The sequence below is a fragment of the Lodderomyces elongisporus genome, chromosome 3 (assembly GCF_030384665.1).
Source record: "Lodderomyces elongisporus chromosome 3, complete sequence".
NCBI classification, from domain to species: Eukaryota; Fungi; Ascomycota; class Pichiomycetes; order Serinales; family Debaryomycetaceae; genus Lodderomyces; species Lodderomyces elongisporus.
Genome location: NC_083675.1, coordinates 2,287,424 through 2,305,485, shown reverse-complemented (window position 1 = coordinate 2,305,485; position 18,062 = coordinate 2,287,424). Strand labels below are relative to the sequence as shown.

The window sequence follows — 18,062 nt, the reverse complement described above, 5'->3', positions numbered from 1 at the left end:
CGGCATTCGCAGCGCGCCATCATCGTCAAATAGCCGTACTTGATTTGTATTGCGCACATATTGAGACATCACTTTTTCATTACCTGAGCCACACCGATGTCAGATCGTGGAATACCAATGGGCTCATACCCTTTTTTCTCAGCCGTTACAAATGTTTTGACCAAAATAATAGAAACGTTAGCAAAAAAGCAACAACAAACGACCGCAAGTGTAGCAAATGCAGCAACTGCAGCAAGTGCAGCACCAAATGCAGCAACTGCAACAAAAGCAATAACAAAGCTAAGTAGCAAAAAGTGCAAAGACAACGTAGTAGTAATTTAAAACTTACTCAGAATTCGCATACCAGTTCCAATACTGTTTATCGTTTTTTCTCTCTCAAAATTTGATTATAATTAATTTATTTCTATTTACCAGGGTATTTAATTGTAATTCTGAATATGTATATATATATATATAAATGTAGCACTCCCTCTTCTTTATTAATTTGTTTATTTTTTCTCTTTCTCTTTCACTCTCTCTATGATTGTAAATGCAAAGTTTCTTGAATACAAGTTTTAATGACCGAAATCACCGGTTGGGGCAATATCACCTGGTTTTGGAGCATAAGCATATTTAGAGAATGCTCTAATTCTCGCACCAAAGATAAAGAAAAGGTATGGGATAGCACAACAGGCCAAGGAAATGAAAGCCATCAATGTACTGGCCCATTCGTAACCCAATCTGTGGTACATTTGAATGGTGAATAATGGCACACAAGCACCCCAGATTGATCTGACAAAAGTCTTTGCAGCCAAGGCACTAGCAGCATAATGCTGGTATGAGTCAACAATGTAGTTGTTTGCAGGATTGTACAAACAACAGAATCCAAAACCAGCACCCAAGCCCGAGAAACATGGTCCGGCCCAAGACAAATGTGGATAGGATGACCAAGCAAAGGAAAAAAGACTTGCAGGCACAAACCAACACGAAACCATCATTGGAATCAATCTCAATTCTGCTGGTGGCAATTCACCCCTATCTCTGTACTTTTGTGCTCTTCTGTTGTAGTCATTGTTGAAGAATGGTGCGGCAATAGTGGCAATCATGACACCAACACCAATTGGGATAAACATAACACCGGTCATTGATGCAGACCAGCCTTTACCTTCCATGTAGATGACTGGGTAAGCAAAGAAGAACATGTACAACAAACCATAGAGGATGGCCATATAAATAGTCATCAAAAACACAATAAGTTCCGAAAGCAAAACAAATGGTCTCAAAAGCGAAGTCTTTGCAACGTCTTTGAATTCTCTAACTTCAATCTCATTCAAACTTCTGTATCTGGTGTCTCCGGTATCCTTTCTCAACTTCTTTGATCTTTTCTTCAACAAGGTACCATGGTGGGTCTCGGGAACAACAACAATAAAGATGGCGTAGAATACACCGGCAATAATCAAGAATGCCCAGTAGATCCATCTCCAAGTAGAGGTATAGTCACCAAGCAAACCACCAAACACGGGACCACAAACGGGACCCAAGAATGGGGCAGCAGAGAAAATAGCCATAGCTACACCTCTTTCAGGACCATCCCAAATATCAGCCAAGGAACCACCAATCAAGGTCATTGGTGCACTAAAAGCAATACCATCAATCAAACGACACACAAGTAAAGTTCCAATGTTTCTGGCAGCACCACAAGGAATGATAAAGATAACGGCAACAAATAACGTAACAGCATATATTGGTTTTCTACCAACTTCTTCCGACATGGGTGCAAATACCAATGGACCAACACCAAAACCAATAACGAAAACAGTAACAGAGGCTAAGATGACAACTTCCTCAGAGACACCAAAGGTCTTTGCAGGTCCACTCATATCACCAGTAACGATTGCCGAACCTAAAGCAACAACATAACACATACCACCAAGCACCATGGTGTAGAGCCATTTTCTAGCTCTACCCCAGCTCTTTGGGTTACCCTTGTCATGTTCAACAAATTCAACGAGTCTCAAGCCTGACTCCATATCAACTGGGTATTTGTATGGGTCGGCTTCATTAAAATCTGAGTTAGGGTCTGGGTGGGTTTGCACTAATTTGAGATCGTATGGCTCTTCAAGTGGACCCAATGCACCAGCTCTGTCACGCAATTCAGTTTTGATTTTTTCAACACCTTGGTTATTTGTGACCAAACGCTTCAATTCTTTTTCGTCTTCGACATCATCAGAGTGTCTAGAACGCAATCTCGATAATATTGTGTCAGTTCTGTGGATGCTTTCATTGTTTTGTGTAGGATTCTGCATTGCATCTCCATAGGAGGTAATTTTTTCTGAGTCCACACTCGCGTTATCTACCGTATTTGAATCAGTAGACATGATTGTAGTACAAACTTGATTATATTAAATGTTTTCCAATGTACAAAAAATATAAATAAAAATAAACTCTATTGATTAATAAAAGGTGCAAGTATTAAATTGATTATATATTGAATTGGAAAATAGTAATGTTGATAATGTTTAGAAAATATACTTTGAGATGAATAGAATGAGAGAAATGGACGAGAGAGGAAGTAAGAGTTGAGAGGGGGGGGGCGCCAGCAACCCTATTTATAAGCTTTATCAACTTTTTATCAAATACTTTAAGTTGGTGTTTGATATCGGTTGGTGGTGTTGGAAATAGCATCCGTTGTGGTTAGAAGAAAGGAAACTATATACCTCATAACCCCTCAACTTTCAAGTCTTGACTAGCTTTTAGCATACTCTACTCCTCACGCACCCAGCTGGCTCCCCCCCCCCCCCCCCCCCCCCAATGCCCAGAGCCTCTCCTTGAATCCACTGTGTAAGCGGTACAAATGGCTGCAATTACAGATCACAAAAACGGTTCTTAAAGATGCATTAGAAAAATAGTACTCAATTTGCTTTGTGTAATAAAATAAATAATTGTATTTAGTACCGATATCGGTTACAAAGTATTGGTAATCAGTTGGTAGAGAGAGGAGTAGAGAGGAGAGATCGGTTGTTAACGTGCATACAAATATATACAATTCTTTCCTTTTCCTTTGTTTCTTTTTTTTTTTCTTTTTTTTTTAATTATTTTTTAATTATTTTTTTAGCTTTATAATAATTTTTTTATTCTTTAGTAGAGACGGCAAAGCCACTGAACTAGGCCTAGATTGGTAAAAAAATAATACACGTCCCTACATATCTCTGTTAGAAAAAAGGCAGAGAAATGCTACAAGTACTAACCGACATCAACAATAGATGATGAAGAGGCATGTGATGGATTAGGAATTGTGTGTGTGTATGTGTGTGTATGTGTATGGGTACAGCCTTTCCAACCGGCATCTATTTTGCTTTTGGCTTCTCTTTGCTTAATTTTTTTTTTTTTTTTCAAATAAAATTTTTTTTTTTATTTTTTTTTTTTTTTTACTTCGTCATTTTTATCTCCCACATAATGATTATCACACAGAGTCCATTTTTCTCTCTTAGAAATACTCTCCCTCTATCTGTTCTTCTTCGCCTTCCATCTTCTGCCCCTCCCCCCCCTCAGTATATTTTTCATTCAGTCACGCTTTGCAATGTGAGGCATTTTATTTTTTTCTCTGTTGCAAAGATCTATACCACAGAGCAAGGAAACAGTGATAGAGAGAGAAAGAGAGAGAAAGATCCACCGTCTATGTATCGCTTCTTACGCAGCAACATTAGCAACACCAGCAGCAAGTAATTAATTCTTGGCTTTATTTCACAACCGTATGACGATTAGTAGTGGTAGTAGTGGGAGAATGTAATGTAGTTGATAGAGTGAGTAATTCACCAGTGGGTACATGTTGCACTGGAATAGAATAGAATAGAGAAAAAGAAATAGAAGAATAAGAATAAGCTATGTGAGATTTTCATCTTATGACGATGACCACTCCACTCGTCCGACTTTAGCTTATCTTTTTACCTGTCTCAGTGATGATACTCGCGGTGGCAGTCGGCACTACGTTTTTCTTGCTTTTCTTTTCTTTTCTTTTTTTTTTTAATTTTTTTTTTTTCAGTTTTAGTTTTATCAGTTCTCTCCTTAGTCTTTTCCATTGTGTTTTGGTAAAGTTTTGGTATTTTCCACTCTCCACACTTGGTAGTAGTGCTCAATTGTATTGTTTACTATTCACAAATGGTAAAAGAGAAAAGGATGGTCTCAATCTCAATCGCTCTTTTCGGTTAAAATATCTGGGGAGGTCGTGTAAATATTTTGTAGGTTTGAATTTCTCTATTCTATTATATACCGTACATATATGTATATTGTAATAGGGAGTGTAACCTTTCCCTTTCTTCCTCCCCCCCCTGCTCATCATCGTCATTAAGCATGTTACTCATTAACGGAATTAATAATTAAAAAATTTGACTTTTCTTCTCTCTTTCCTTCTATTGTTTCTATTCTTAGTTGGGTAGTTATAAATTAGTGCAGCTATTAATTATCTCAACTATGGTCTCATAATCCTTGCCGAAAGGTTGCAAATCGAAATTCAACCGGCTTAGCCTCTCATATATAAGTCGAAGGTAATACTGTGCTGCGGAAGAAGTGGTAATGGCATTTGACTTGATCAACGTCTTTGCAATTGTCAACATCTTAAAACAAACACCTGGACCATTGAACTGGAACGACTCCAACGGCAAGGTGGCGGAATCCTGACAGAAATCACGAGCTATCTTGATTGGGAACTCATGCGATAAACATGCCACATTCTCATCCACAAGCCTATTGGTTTCCGAAACATTCCATGTCCAAGCCATCATCCAGTATTTACTAAGAACAATGTTTGCCTTTTGTATATCGGGAGCATCATTCAAGATATTGATCTGCTGGAGCTGACTTTGGATCTTGCAAATCAACGCTCTCGAAGATGCGTCATTCTTAACTGATCTAACTCTATCGAAAATGGATTTTCCCGGAATAGCAAAGATCTTGACCAATTCACGAAAACCATATAAAAGCAAGGGGTACTCTTCATTTTCAAGCGAAGGTAAAGGAATCGAAGGCTCTAGCAACACTGGAAGTGCTTGCTCCAAAGAGAGGAACCTCTCTGTAACCACTAGGAGATAATAGATTTTCTTAAATCTATGGTTATTAGCAGCAGTGTCACACGTCTCGTACGTCTCTTTCCGATCTAGACCCATAACTTGCGCCAAAGTAATAGCTTCACGTAAGAAACATGCAGATGTAGCAGTACCACTCTCTCCAGCAGACGCCACATGGAGAAACAATGAAGTGAGAATAGACTCAACAGTTGGCTCTAGTTTCTTATATTTAACAGCTTCGGGAATAAACTGAACACTCATAACGTGGCTGGGGATATATGTTTGGTTGGCCATGAAACTCAACTGGTACTGCATAACAGCAGATATGGCACAGCTGAGAGCATACACCGTAGGCTCATTCTTTCTCGAAATTAAATCGGCAACGGAAATCACCGGCCAGATGCTGTAGTACCAGACCTGAAACACATTGAGACAGGGAAGTATATACTCTAGCGTGATGGAAGGGCAAAACGGGCCGGACACAGCGGAAGAAGAAGAAGAAGAACAAGAAGACAACGATGACGATAAAGATGATATGATAGGTACCGTTACACTCAGCTCAGAAACCGGATGTGTGTTTGTAGTAGATTTAGCAGCCAACTCACGAATTGCATCTTTTGTCTTTTGATGTAGCTTTTTCGGACCTGGTTTTCTTTTTGCTCTGATATTGGTACATTCAAGCGAGTGGGTTACACATCTGCTACATGGCACTTGATAATCGCACTTCACTTTTCTCACGCTACAAGAGTCACAGGATCGCTGTTTCCTTGTGTTTGACATCATTCCTTGCGTTGTCTCTGGCTTTGATTTTGGGTTTGATATCAAATTTGAGGTCGAATTTGATTTTGATTTTGATTTTTGAGATGTTGTTGTTGTTGATGTTGGTGTTGGTTCAAGTGCAGGAGCAGGTATTGATGTTGTTGTTGTTATCAATGATGTGGGCTTTGGGATCATTTGAGTAGATGTCACATCTGGCAGTTGCAGTACCCTTTCATTTACTGTATCAAACTGTGCAAAAGCTTGCTCCATAAATTGGCTAAAGGGTGATGTCACAGGAAACTCGTATATGTTAAACAGCCGATATTCATTCACTAATGGACGAGGGGTTTCGGCCAACAGTAGTGGTAAATTTATTGGATCAAATGCACCACCAGTAAAGATCAAAGCATCCTCTTGCTCTAGACCAGAATCATTGGGTGACTCGCTACTCGAACTCATTGCAAAAGTTGTTGATATGGATGTTTCGAATGGTGTATTAATTTAGACAATGTGGGGGAGAAGCGCAATTTATATGACTACCAAGTCAGAGAGAGAGAGAGAGAGAGAGAGATAAAATTTTATTTTGAATTCGGAGTAGGAAGTGGGGAACGCGGAATGGGTAACGAGAAAAGAGTATTCGAGACTCGGCTGATACTTGTGAGTGGAGATTTTTTTTATTTATTTCACATAAAAAAAAACTACCTTTTTCCTCTCCATTTGGTTTTGGACAAGTAGTTCTTTATGGCAAGATTGGACAGTGCTTATATTTTTCACAACTACAATAACATGTTCGATAGTAGCTAAAACCTTGACTCTTTATGACGAGTTGAGTCGCAAGTGTAGAGCCTATTAGGGCAACTTTGCGTTCGTCGCGTCCTTTTTCATTCTTTTCTTGTCTTTTTACTTTTTTTTTCCATTTTCTTTTCATTTTCCCTTTTTAATTCACTCTTTCAATTACCAAGTGTTTATTTTGAAAGCGCGCACCAGATACATTTTTATTTTTCTACAGAATTCTAAAACTATTACACGTTGATTATTTAAACAATATCCAAACATTATTCGAGTGTTTGTTCAAACGTTACTTTAACCACACCTCCCATCGTTAATATAATCGCATAATACCAACACACAATGGCAGAGGAAATTGCACCGGGCAGCGAGACCAAAGAGTTGTCCATCAAAGAAGAGTATCAACTATGGAGGAAGAATTGCCGTTACATGTACGAGTTTGTTAGTGAGACTGCTCTTACATGGCCTTCACTCACCATCCAATGGCTTCCCAACCACACAACTCAAGACGGAGTGATAAACACAAGCTTATTACTTGGAACACACACATCTGGTAATGATACCAACTACTTGAAAGTTGCAGAAACCCAAATCTCAGCCGATGGCACGGCTACGGCTAACTCAAGGATTAAAATCACCAAGAAATTCGAAAACACACAAGAGATATGTCGAGCTAGATACATGCCACAAGATACAAACATAGTAGGTACAATCAATGGGTCTGGCCAAGTCGACCTTTATAAGTTGGATAGCGAAGATAAGCTGAGCTACCACCATTTCAGCCCGCATTCGGAAAATGGATATGGGCTTTCTTGGAATCCACTTGAGAAGGGACTTTTATTGACAGCAGCTGACGATGGACTTGCTTGTGTTACGGATGTTTTAGGATCTTACAAAACAACAGTATTTAAAAGCTCTACCAACACCGATATCGTCAATGATGCCAAATGGCACTTTTTCGATAAGAGTATATTTGCAACTGTCTCCGAGGATGAATATGCTTATATATTTGATACCAGAACCACGGAACCAGTGGCCAAGTACCATGCAGAAGGGTCCAAAGGGATCAATTCGCTTGCATTTTCTCCATTCTCTCGAAATCTTTTGGCTATAGGTAGCACAAACTCTAATATTAGTTTATTGGACACGAGAAAATTGGATAATAAAAATGGAACTGCTGGTTTATTACACACGATGATGGGTCATACCGATGGTATTACTAGTATGGACTTCTCTCCACACAAGGACGGAATACTTGCATCTGGAAGTCAAGACAGGAGACTAATCTTGTGGGACTTGACCAAGATTGGAGAAGAACAGCAACAAGAGGATGCAGAGGATGGGTGTCCAGAATTGTTTATGATGCACGCGGGTCACACGGCGGGTGTGACGGATTTGAGTTGGTGTCCATTTAGAGAATGGACTATTGGGTCTGTTGCCGATGACAATATTGTGCACTTGTGGGAGGTTAGTAAAAGTTTGATCAACGATCCGCTGAACGAAGAGGTCGATCCCAGTATACTCGAATAAGGTCTACTTTACCACTAATATATATAACTTTATACATATAACTATTTAAACTATCCCTTATCTTTACAATCAAATGTGCTTGCGTGTATGATGTTGTAAATGCAGGTGTGAATGTAGATATAGATTTACAAGTGATGCGGGGTGGGAAAAGATCAAAAGGAAAAAAAAATTATATATATATATATATATAAGAAAAGAAAGGAAAGGGAGGAAGAGATGGAAGAGAGTGGGAGAGAGTGAGGAATGATGTCTCCGGGTCGTGTGATGCTAATATCCGCACGCTCTCGCGAAAATTCGCCTTCTCCTACACATACCTTCATTTTACGCACCAGAACAAGTTGAGTGAGGAAACAAATATTGTGTCTCACACAAGTAACAACACGGCTTCTTGATAAATCCCCCTTTTTATTTTTTTTTTTTATTTTTTAATCACCAGTCTTTAGTTTCTAGTTTCCAATTTCCAATCCTTAACTACTAATAAACTGTATAATCAATTGCCAAAGATGTCAGATTTCCCACCAAACTTGTCAATTAGGCCCTTGACGATTGAAGATCTACAACAATGTGTTGAATTGGAGGCAAAAGGGTTCTCGGAAGAAGAAAGGTGTTCCGAGGAAAAGATGAGGTATAGACTCACAGTGGCACCTGAATTGTGTTCGGGATTGTTTATCAGAGACTTTGAATATAGGTATAACTCCTTAAACTTGCCAGAGGTGGCTCAGAAAATACAGCGAGAACATGATGAAAAAGAATCATTTAAACAGAATAATGCTGGAAAGGGCAACAACGGAGCAAAAACAAACGAAGGAAAAGAAAAGGGGAAAAATGGAGAAAACCCTGATAAAGTGGACGACAAAAACTTTGATAAAGACGATGAAGACGATATTGATGATGATGATGATGACGACGACGAGGATTTTCCTGCTAGATCGTCTGTGATTAAGGAAACCTTGGTAGGGCACATTATTGGTACAAAGATTTATGGAACTAAAATCTCTGAAGAGTCGATGCAATTACCTACTCAAGGAGTCAAGGGAAGTGGACACGTTGAGACTTCAAGAACAATTGGTATCCATTCTGTTGTTGTTGACCCTGAGTGGAGAGGCAAGAACTTGGCTGCTTTGTTGTTACACGATTACATTCAAAAACTATCTAATCAGGATGTTGGTGACCAAGTTGTATTGATTGCACACGATACATTGATTCCATTCTATGAGAAGATTGGATTCAATAACTTGGGTGAAAGCGCATGTAAATATGCTGGCTCTACATGGTACGATATGGCTATAGACTTGGTTGCCACAGATGACCTTTAAATGTAAAGCGTAATTTGATTAGGGTTGTGTGTGTGTGTTATTTTTTTTCTTTTTGTTGCTCTTTTATAATACAATTATAGATTGTGTTTGATGAATGTATAGTAATTGAAGATTGATTCACGGATTGTCACGCAAGGTCTTGGCTAAAAGACCGAGTAAGTGCCTATGGTCTGCACTAGTTTCCATACGCAGAAAAATCAAAGTGCGGGATGAAACTAAGTACCTTTTTTTTTTTTCCCTTTTTCCTTTTTCCTTTTTCCGTTTTCTTTTTTCTTTTTTCTCTTTATTCCCTCTTTTCCATCCTTTTCCCCAATCATTTTTCACTCTGCACCTTTTCATTGTAAAACAAAAGACACAATTTTCAAGCTCAACAATGTTCAGTGTCCCTTCACCCATCAAGAGAGTTTTTGATTCAGTGCCGTTACAGGTTTATAAAAATGGAGGTGAAACAGTCCAGCCGCATAACTTGTACAGTTTCAGCAAAGTTTCCGAGCTGGGGTCGGGGCCAACATTTGTAGTTGGAGTATACAATACATTCGAGTATAGGATAAGTACCAGCAGTCAAGATAGTGTTATTCTACCTACAGATCCAATCTCATTAGCAACTATATTAATACTCGCAAGAAAGAACGGCTATGGCTTGCCATCGAGTGGAGCCAAGGGACCTAGTGGAATTGTGCGGATCCCATTTCGAGGCTCACCTTTTAATTCGCTTCCCATATTGATCAGTGGAGATGAAACTCGTAGTATAGAGAGCGCCGAAACAATTAAAAGTACAATCACAAAGAATAATATCAAAAACTTAGACCTGAAATTCATCAGTGATTATGTCGATAAGTCGCTTTACGATTTGTGGATATTATGTCTCTTGGCAGAAGAGCTTGATATAAGTGTATATTCAAAAATATTTTCAATTAATGATCAGCTAGAATTACACGATTTGAAAACGGAGATGGTGAAATGGAACAATCTTAGCCTGAGACATCCTAGCCTATTTGAGAGACAACAGAAGCATAAGAATTTGTATAATTTTTACATAAGTGAGTTGGATCAGTTTGACACAAATATGAATTGGTTTTCCGAGATTTTGGAAAAACCAGAAGGCGACAATTGGATTATTTATTACAAGATTGCATCTTTTGTGATTATTGTTAATCAATTTTTGCAATCGACAAAGTTAGGTGCAGTTGTAGTGGGGAAACCAGACTTGGTAGCAAAATGTTACAAGGTGCTTGAATCAATTTAGGAACTATAACACAACACTAGAGTGAGACGAAACAATTGATTGCAAAGAGGAAAAACAAGGTACATAGACAAAAGAACAGTTGTAAAATTAACTTACGATTTATGCCATAGAGTTGATTCAAGTGATTGGCTCTGTTTTAAATAATTTTCAAATAATTTTCAAATTTTTTTTTTGAAATCTTTAAAATATATTTAGCATATTCAAAATCTATCGTATTGCTAAAGTGTCGACAGCACCAGTTAATAGCGAGTTTATATTCTCTTCAATCAACGTCTCTGCAGTCTCTGATAAATGCTTCTTTGGATCCTGTTTACCCACATATCGCGTCTTCAACTGATCCTCCGTTAATTCTTTTTCTTCACTTACCCTTTGATTATACAATTTGGCTATATTCACCATCTTTTCGGTACTTTCCAAATTCTCCAACTCTTTTGTATCATAACTAGCCAAGTTTAAGCCGGATTGCCAGTTCTTTTTGTGTAGGTTCAACAACATACCAATCTCATTCGAAGTTTTGTGGTAGTCGATATTCAACGAGTAGTAATGACGGTTTAAGCCATGGATCAAAGCTTGAATTGATGGTTTGTTCAAATGACCGACATTTGATGTGGACTGACGTGGCTCCTGGCCCATCATCAATGTTGTAGTATCTATAGTTCTAAATGCATCAATAACAACTTTACCTTTGACGGATTGAATAGGATCGATAACCACGGCAACTGCTCGTTTGTTCAATTGCTCAAAGGATTGCTGCGTGTTGACATCCACCGACGATAACCAACATCCAAATCCTGGATGCGAATGGTACCAACCAACAACCATCTGGTCTCTTCCTGTTTGTCGAAGCATGTCCATCATCCTAGTCTGGAACACATCGTCCACTGCCTCCACAGAAACACCAGTACCAGATTGAGGCATTGCAAAGACATCGTGTACGTGGATTGTAAGGTCGTCAACAAACTCACCCAACATTAAACCCATCACTTCCATAGGAACACCTGCTCTTCCATGTTTCAACATCTTAAGCAAGGCGAGCGAGGATATATAAACAGTTTCAGCATTGTCAATCGCAGGTCCATCTGATTGTGGTGGCGCAGCACCACCTAGTCCGGCACCTTGGCCTAGTAATCTTTGCAATCTTTCCATTATTTAGTTGGTTGAATAATAAGTGTACTGTGGTGATGGTAATATGCTTCGTTTTTTTTTTTTTTAACTTGTAAATTAATCTATCTATGGCAAAAAGTCAAATGCGTCAGTGTCAGTGTTTTAGTGGCAAAAATGCACTTATTTCTGGACACTATGATTTTTGAAGCCAAAAAAGGAGAGAACAAAAAAAGAAAAAATAGAAAATACATAAAAAGGTATTACATGTTTTGAATCAATTCTTACACGTGATAAAAGTCATGCATGTCAGATCACGAGAGCTGAGCCTTAGTCAGAAACGGAATTTTATTTCCTGCTCGCTAATATTTACTCTATTCCATAGAAAAACAAAAAAAAGAAGCGGAATTTGCGTAAAGTAAAAATAAATGGTGCCGTAGCATCTTACTTACTCCTCTTTTATAGTACATAAAGAACTGCAAAAGAAGTAGGTATATAAAAAGAAGTAGAAAAAAAATTGCAAAAAAAATTAGTGCAACACTTTTCCAACTAACTCCAGAACCCAACAAAACTAGCTAAACCATGTCCGACGGTCCAGAATCATTGAGAGGTAAAAAGTATCCAGCTAAGAAGCATGCACAAAAGGTCTTGTCCCATTTAAAGAGCAAAAACTCAAGCAAGGCCGATAATGCTAATTTCTTTATCTCCGGAGAAGATTTGGTCCTTTACAAATATTGTGATCAGACCAGACCATTTAGACAAAATAGATATTTCTACTACCTTTCGGGCTGCAACATCCCCGGTGCACATGTCCTTTACAAGTCCAAACAAGATCAATTGACTTTGTACTTGCCAAATGTGAATAAAGAAGACATTATGTGGTCAGGGTTGCCAATGTCAAAAGAAGAAGCGAGTGAAAAGTACGATGCAGACGAGATCAAGTATGAGGCAGACATTGAAACGGATTTGAAAGCGGTTGAAGGTACTATTTACACTACGGATATCAATGATTTCAATACCAAATTTGCAAATGCATTGACCGAAAAAGATGAAACCTTTTTTTATGCTTTAGACGAGGCAAGAGCTATCAAAGATGAGTACGAAATCGAGTTGATGAAACATGCGGCAAAGATCACAGACAACTGTCACTTGGCTGTTATGTCGGCTTTGCCCATTGAGACTAAAGAAACTCATATCCATGCTGAGTTCGCTTACCATGCTTTGCGTCAAGGATCCAAGAACCAAGCTTATGATCCCATCTGCTGCAGCGGTGAGACATGTTCAACATTGCATTGGGTCAAGAACGATGGTGATATTACGTCAGACAAGAGATCTGTTTTGATTGATGCTGGTGCTGAATGGGAGTGTTATGCCAGTGACATCACAAGATGTTTCCCTGTCAACGGAGACTGGACCAAGGAACACTTGGATATCTACAATTTGGTCTTGAAAATGCAAAAAGAAGCTTACAAATTGATGAAGCCAGGTGCAAACTGGGAAGACCTTCATTTGAGAGCTCACAGAGTTTTGATCGAAGGATTCCTCGAGCTTGGTATTTTCAAAAAGGAGTTTTCAGTAGATGAAATCTTTGAAGCTAAAGGAAGTGCAGGTTTCTTCCCACATGGATTGGGCCACATGTTGGGTATGGATACACACGATACTGCAGGAAATGCCAACTACTCTGACCCAGATCCCCTTTTGCGCTACTTGAGAATTAGAAGAAAGCTTGAACCTAATATGGTTGTTACGAACGAGCCAGGATGTTACTTTTCTCCCTTCTTGTTGGAGGAAACTTTGAATGATCCAGTGAGATCCAAGTTTATCAACAAGGAAGTCTTGGACAAGTATTGGTACATTGGAGGTGTGAGAATCGAAGATGATGTAGTGATCACCGAGGATGGGTACGAAGAATATTCCAAGATCACCAAGGATCCTCAAGAAATCAGTAAAATTGTGAAAGCAGGATTGGCAAAGGGTAAAGAAGGCTTTCACGTTGTCGTTTAAACCAGAGAGGCGAGGGTGTAGGAAGGGGGCATGATGAGGAAAAATAAAGAGAAATTGTATGTAAGCGAGTGTGAGCATGAAATTAAGACACTTCTTCATACTCCGCATCCGTAACCACCTGTAATCACCTTTAAGCATTCTTAAGCATTCTGAAGCACCTGTAAGCACCTGTAAGTATTTTGACGCATTTCTAATACAAGATCTTAGTTTACTTATTAGTGTATAATAATATATACGAAAGATTTAACTAGCTTATATTATCTTTATTTTTTAAGTTGTTTTGTATTTTTTTTCTCTTCTTTTTTTTGTCTGAACATAACTTGCGAACTGCAAAACTTTAGTAAAGTACAATTGTTGAAGGCATACTCTTTGAATGACAATTCAATCATCTGAGGTTGTTCTAAATAAAAAAGTTAAAGGTTAAATGTTGCAAATTATGATTGCTGACCTTGAAACAATAGTTAGATATACAGAGTGGGAGAGAGTTGTACTGTTAAAAAAAACAATTGTGTATAAACGAGGTATGTACGATTGCGCAACATAAGAAATTCTGAGTGCGAGGGGAGCAAAGTTGGCCCAAAAGAAAAAAAAAAATAAAAAGGGAAAAATGAAGTAGGAGAAATATTCATTAATCGCCGATTTAATATAGTGCTCAACTGCCACCACAAAACCACTAATACTGACTAGTGAAATTAGAAAGCTACTACATCCACCACCACAACCATTATTATTACTACTACTACTACTACTACTACCACCACCATCACCACAGCCACCACAACCACTATTACTACTACTCACACCACCACATAGTATTCACCAATTGCTTGCCACTACACACAGAACAGCGAAAAATACACACACACACATAAGTATACACTCACACAAATGGACGAAGACTACGACGTAATTGTATTGGGTACAGGCCTCACCGAATGTGTCTTGTCAGGCATTCTTTCTGTTGAAGGGAAAAAAGTCCTTCACATCGACAGACAGGATTTCTACGGTGGTGAGTCCGCATCATTGAATCTTACGCAATTGTATAGCAAGTTCAAGCCATCTGCGCAGAAACCCGAATTGAAAGGTAGAGATCGGGACTGGTGTGTTGACTTGATCCCCAAATTCCTTATGGCCAATGGTGAGTTGTCGAATATCTTGGTGCATACTGAAGTGACTCGTTACATTGAGTTCAAACAAATTGCAGCAAGTTATGTTTACAGAAGCGGAAGGATCGCCAAGGTGCCAGCAACAGCAAGCGAGGCTTTGGCATCCTCGTTGATGGGTATTTTCGAGAAAAGAAGAATGAAAAAGTTTTTGGAGTACATACAAAACTATGACGAGAAAGACACCTCTACACACAAAGGGTTCGACCTTGACAAGAACACAATGAACGAGATATACACATACTTTGGATTGGAGAGCGGAACCAAGGACTTTATTGGCCATGCTATGGCGCTCTGGTCAACAGATGACTATTTGAGTGAACCGGCAAGACCAACGTACGAAAGAATCTTATTATATGCGCAATCAGTGGCCAAGTACGGAAAATCGCCATATATTTACCCACTTTACGGTTTAGGCGAATTGCCACAAGGATTTGCTAGATTATCTGCCATCTATGGTGGAACGTATATGTTGGACACTCCAATTGATGAAGTCATTTACGAAGGAGAAGGCGCAGACAAGAAATTTGCAGGAGTCAAGACCAAAGAAGGTACAGCAAGAGCTCCAATAGTTGTTGCTGACCCAACTTATTTCCCAGAACTTGTTCAAAAGACGGGCGCAAGAGTCATTAGGGCTATCTGCATCTTGGACCACCCAGTCCCAGGCGTTGACTTGGATTCATTGCAAATCATTATCCCTCAAAACCAAGTGGGAAGAAAGCACGATATATACATTGCAGTATTATCTGATGTTCACTGCGTTGTGCCAAAAGGTCATTTCCTTGCCATTGTTTCAACCATCATCGAGACTGATGCGCCACATGTCGAATTGGAGCCAGCTTTTAAGCTTCTAGGACCAAGAGTCGACACACTTATGGGAATTGCTGAACTATATGAGCCAATCAATGATGGTAAGCAAAATGGTATCTTCCTTTCCAAGAGTTACGACGCATCATCCCATTTCGAGTCTGCTACTGATGATGTCAAGGATATTTACACTAGAATTACAGGCAAACCATTAGAGTTGAAACAAAGGCCAAAGGAAGATGGGGACGAAACAAATGTCATACCATAGAGGAATCCAATGATTAGAGTATCTATAGATGTACAGGGTAAGAGATTTCAACCATTCGTTTTTGTTTCTGTTTTTGGTTTTGTTTTTGTAATTGTACTTGCAGCTCTTTCCATTAACTGTTCAATATCTTGTTTCTATACCGTTTTTTTTATATCTCTCGTTATGATTCTCTAGAGAAGATGTTGCCACCTAGCGATTTTCTTGGTAGTTCTGCTTCTGATAAAAATTTAGCCTCAATGTGACCTCCAATTATAAGCACATCCCTTTTCAAGTCAATCACACATCCGTGTCTTCGTAACATATCCAAACCAAATAATATACCGACTGATGTGTCCACTATGTAAAAAGAGCAAGGTAATTCAATTCCTGAGCCAGCTATTTCGATAGGCACACTATGGATTTTACCACCGATATTCTGAGTACCAACACCAACAGCCTGGCCTTTAAATCTCTTGTCAATCAATCTTGAGATTCCACACTGTTCAGCAATTTCAGAGCTAATCACCGTCATGGCAGCCCCGGAGTCTACCATGGCAATTTGTTCAACACCGTTGATTTTCAACTTGATATGAAGCATATTGACACTGGTGAATGATTCTGGACTAATCTCCCATGCAAGTTTCATATTCTCCTCGATAGCTTCCTGCTGGATCAACTCCATTATACGAGCTTGGTTTTCAGGGTTATCTGGATCTTGTTGTAACCTCCACATCTCTTCTTGTGTCGAGGAAGTTTCTCTTTGCTCCTCCTTGACTTGTTCAATCATGAGGTCACGGAATCTAATCGGATCATTAACAGCATTATAGAGACTTGGCTGTGTCACTCTGATATTTTCAAGTGAATGAGGATCAGATTGGATTTGTAATCTAATCATCTCAATTCTTTCATGGATCTGACTCTCGGCAGGATTTGCCAACGAGCCCGAAGCAGAGGCTGGAGCACGCTGCTGCTGCCCCAATTGTTGTCCCAATTGTTGTCCAGATTGTGCTGATTGACTTTGATTATTTTGCAGTCTCTTTTTCGATAGCGTTAATAAATCATCATTGCCCAAACCAAGTTCATTCAAGGCTGAGTTTGCCACCAACGTTTTGCCATTGTGGATGATTATCTGTTGATCTGGCTCGACTCCCGTCTCAGCCAGCAAATAAGCTTTAAAGTCCTCGAGGGAAAGCGATTCAGGTACATCTACTGATATTATATCACCACTAAAATCTAGCGAAATGGTCAATTGCATAGTGGGATGTGGATGGAAGTGTAAGTGTCTGTGTATGTGCGTTTAGGATTGCAGTTGCAAAATGAGGAAAATAATAAGGTCAACAGGGCGGCGGCGAATAATAAGCGTATGGAAATATGTGGAGTGGAATTTGTGATAATATATTCATTTATATATGTATATATGTATATGTATCTATATATTCGGGCTAGCATATATTTTGTTGCGTGCGAGATCGCCATCCGCTACATATTATAGTACCCTGATTTTACTAGTGGCAAAATGCAAGTTGTCCAGGTAAAATGATGAAACCTGATTCTTGCTATGTCATTACTAATCAAGTCATGTTCTTTGTAATATCCTATTCTCTACTCTGATAAAGAATATCCACTAAAGTTCTTCTTGGTCCACAAATGTAAATCCAAAAACCAAAAAAAAACAAAAATAAAAAGAAAAATCGCTTACACATCAGGGATGATCAAAGCTACTTGGCCGCCATTCAAAAGCATCTTCTTCACAATTTCTTTGCCTTCTCCCGTTTCGCTGGAACCTTGCTCCTCACTGCCTGTTATCACTTCAACGTCTTCTAAAACCATATTCACATAATCATCAAACCCAATTAATCTTCCATAAAATTCTTTATCACTTGTCATTAGCACTCGCACCTTCTTGCCTATAGAACGATCAATGATTTCCAAAGGTAACACTTGCTGCGGAAGAGAGCTACTTGTTCCTTCAATGGGCTGGTCTGACATTATTGATGTATTGTAATGATGAAAATGATTTTGCTTAATGTAAAAGCGGAATTTTGATCACCACTATGA

The 18,062-nt window shown here is 38.9% G+C and overlaps 9 protein-coding genes across 9 annotated transcripts; 5 read left to right on the top strand and 4 right to left on the bottom strand. All coding sequences in view use genetic code 12, as the record gives it.

The window, feature by feature from the left end:
* Positions 1 to 554: 554 nt before the first annotated feature.
* Positions 555 to 2,357, bottom strand: NAG4_1 (Synaptic vesicle transporter SVOP; the record flags this gene model as incomplete). The annotated part of the gene is made up of 1 exon (XM_001525694.2): positions 555 to 2,357. The coding sequence occupies one exon, from the start codon at positions 2,355 to 2,357 to the stop codon at positions 555 to 557; it is 1,803 nt and encodes a 600-aa protein (XP_001525744.2).
* Positions 2,358 to 4,415: 2,058 nt separating this feature from the next.
* Positions 4,416 to 6,260, bottom strand: PVL30_003149 (uncharacterized protein; the record flags this gene model as incomplete). Its single annotated transcript, XM_061119446.1, has 2 exons — positions 4,416 to 6,220; positions 6,257 to 6,260. 2 exons carry the CDS (start codon positions 6,258 to 6,260, stop codon positions 4,416 to 4,418), a joined length of 1,809 nt encoding a protein of 602 aa, XP_060975429.1.
* A 672-nt stretch (positions 6,261 to 6,932) lies between these two features.
* On the top strand, positions 6,933 to 8,120 carry HAT2 (Histone acetyltransferase type B subunit 2; the record flags this gene model as incomplete). Its single annotated transcript, XM_001525691.2, has 1 exon — positions 6,933 to 8,120. One exon carries the CDS (start codon positions 6,933 to 6,935, stop codon positions 8,118 to 8,120), a length of 1,188 nt encoding a protein of 395 aa, XP_001525741.2.
* Positions 8,121 to 8,623: 503 nt separating this feature from the next.
* Positions 8,624 to 9,436, top strand: PVL30_003147 (uncharacterized protein; the record flags this gene model as incomplete). The annotated part of the gene is made up of 1 exon (XM_001525690.2): positions 8,624 to 9,436. The coding sequence occupies one exon, from the start codon at positions 8,624 to 8,626 to the stop codon at positions 9,434 to 9,436; it is 813 nt and encodes a 270-aa protein (XP_001525740.2).
* Positions 9,437 to 9,873: 437 nt separating this feature from the next.
* On the top strand, positions 9,874 to 10,682 carry SAM35 (SAM complex subunit; the record flags this gene model as incomplete). The annotated part of the gene is given in 2 exon segments (XM_061119445.1): positions 9,874 to 9,879; positions 9,894 to 10,682. The coding sequence occupies 2 exon segments, from the start codon at positions 9,874 to 9,876 to the stop codon at positions 10,680 to 10,682; spliced, it is 795 nt and encodes a 264-aa protein (XP_060975428.1).
* A 1,683-nt stretch (positions 10,683 to 12,365) lies between these two features.
* PVL30_003145 (uncharacterized protein) lies at positions 12,366 to 13,787 on the top strand (the record flags this gene model as incomplete). Its single annotated transcript, XM_001525687.2, has 1 exon — positions 12,366 to 13,787. The coding sequence occupies one exon, from the start codon at positions 12,366 to 12,368 to the stop codon at positions 13,785 to 13,787; it is 1,422 nt and encodes a 473-aa protein (XP_001525737.2).
* Positions 13,788 to 14,675: 888 nt separating this feature from the next.
* On the top strand, positions 14,676 to 16,025 carry GDI1 (Rab GDP dissociation inhibitor alpha; the record flags this gene model as incomplete). The annotated part of the gene is made up of 1 exon (XM_001525686.2): positions 14,676 to 16,025. One exon carries the CDS (start codon positions 14,676 to 14,678, stop codon positions 16,023 to 16,025), a length of 1,350 nt encoding a protein of 449 aa, XP_001525736.1.
* A 160-nt stretch (positions 16,026 to 16,185) lies between these two features.
* Positions 16,186 to 17,087, bottom strand: DDI1 (DNA damage-inducible protein 1; the record flags this gene model as incomplete). The annotated part of the gene is made up of 2 exons (XM_061119444.1): positions 16,186 to 17,040; positions 17,079 to 17,087. The coding sequence occupies 2 exons, from the start codon at positions 17,085 to 17,087 to the stop codon at positions 16,186 to 16,188; spliced, it is 864 nt and encodes a 287-aa protein (XP_060975427.1).
* A 612-nt stretch (positions 17,088 to 17,699) lies between these two features.
* On the bottom strand, positions 17,700 to 17,993 carry PVL30_003142 (uncharacterized protein; the record flags this gene model as incomplete). Its single annotated transcript, XM_061119443.1, has 1 exon — positions 17,700 to 17,993. The coding sequence occupies one exon, from the start codon at positions 17,991 to 17,993 to the stop codon at positions 17,700 to 17,702; it is 294 nt and encodes a 97-aa protein (XP_060975426.1).
* Positions 17,994 to 18,062: the final 69 nt, after the last annotated feature.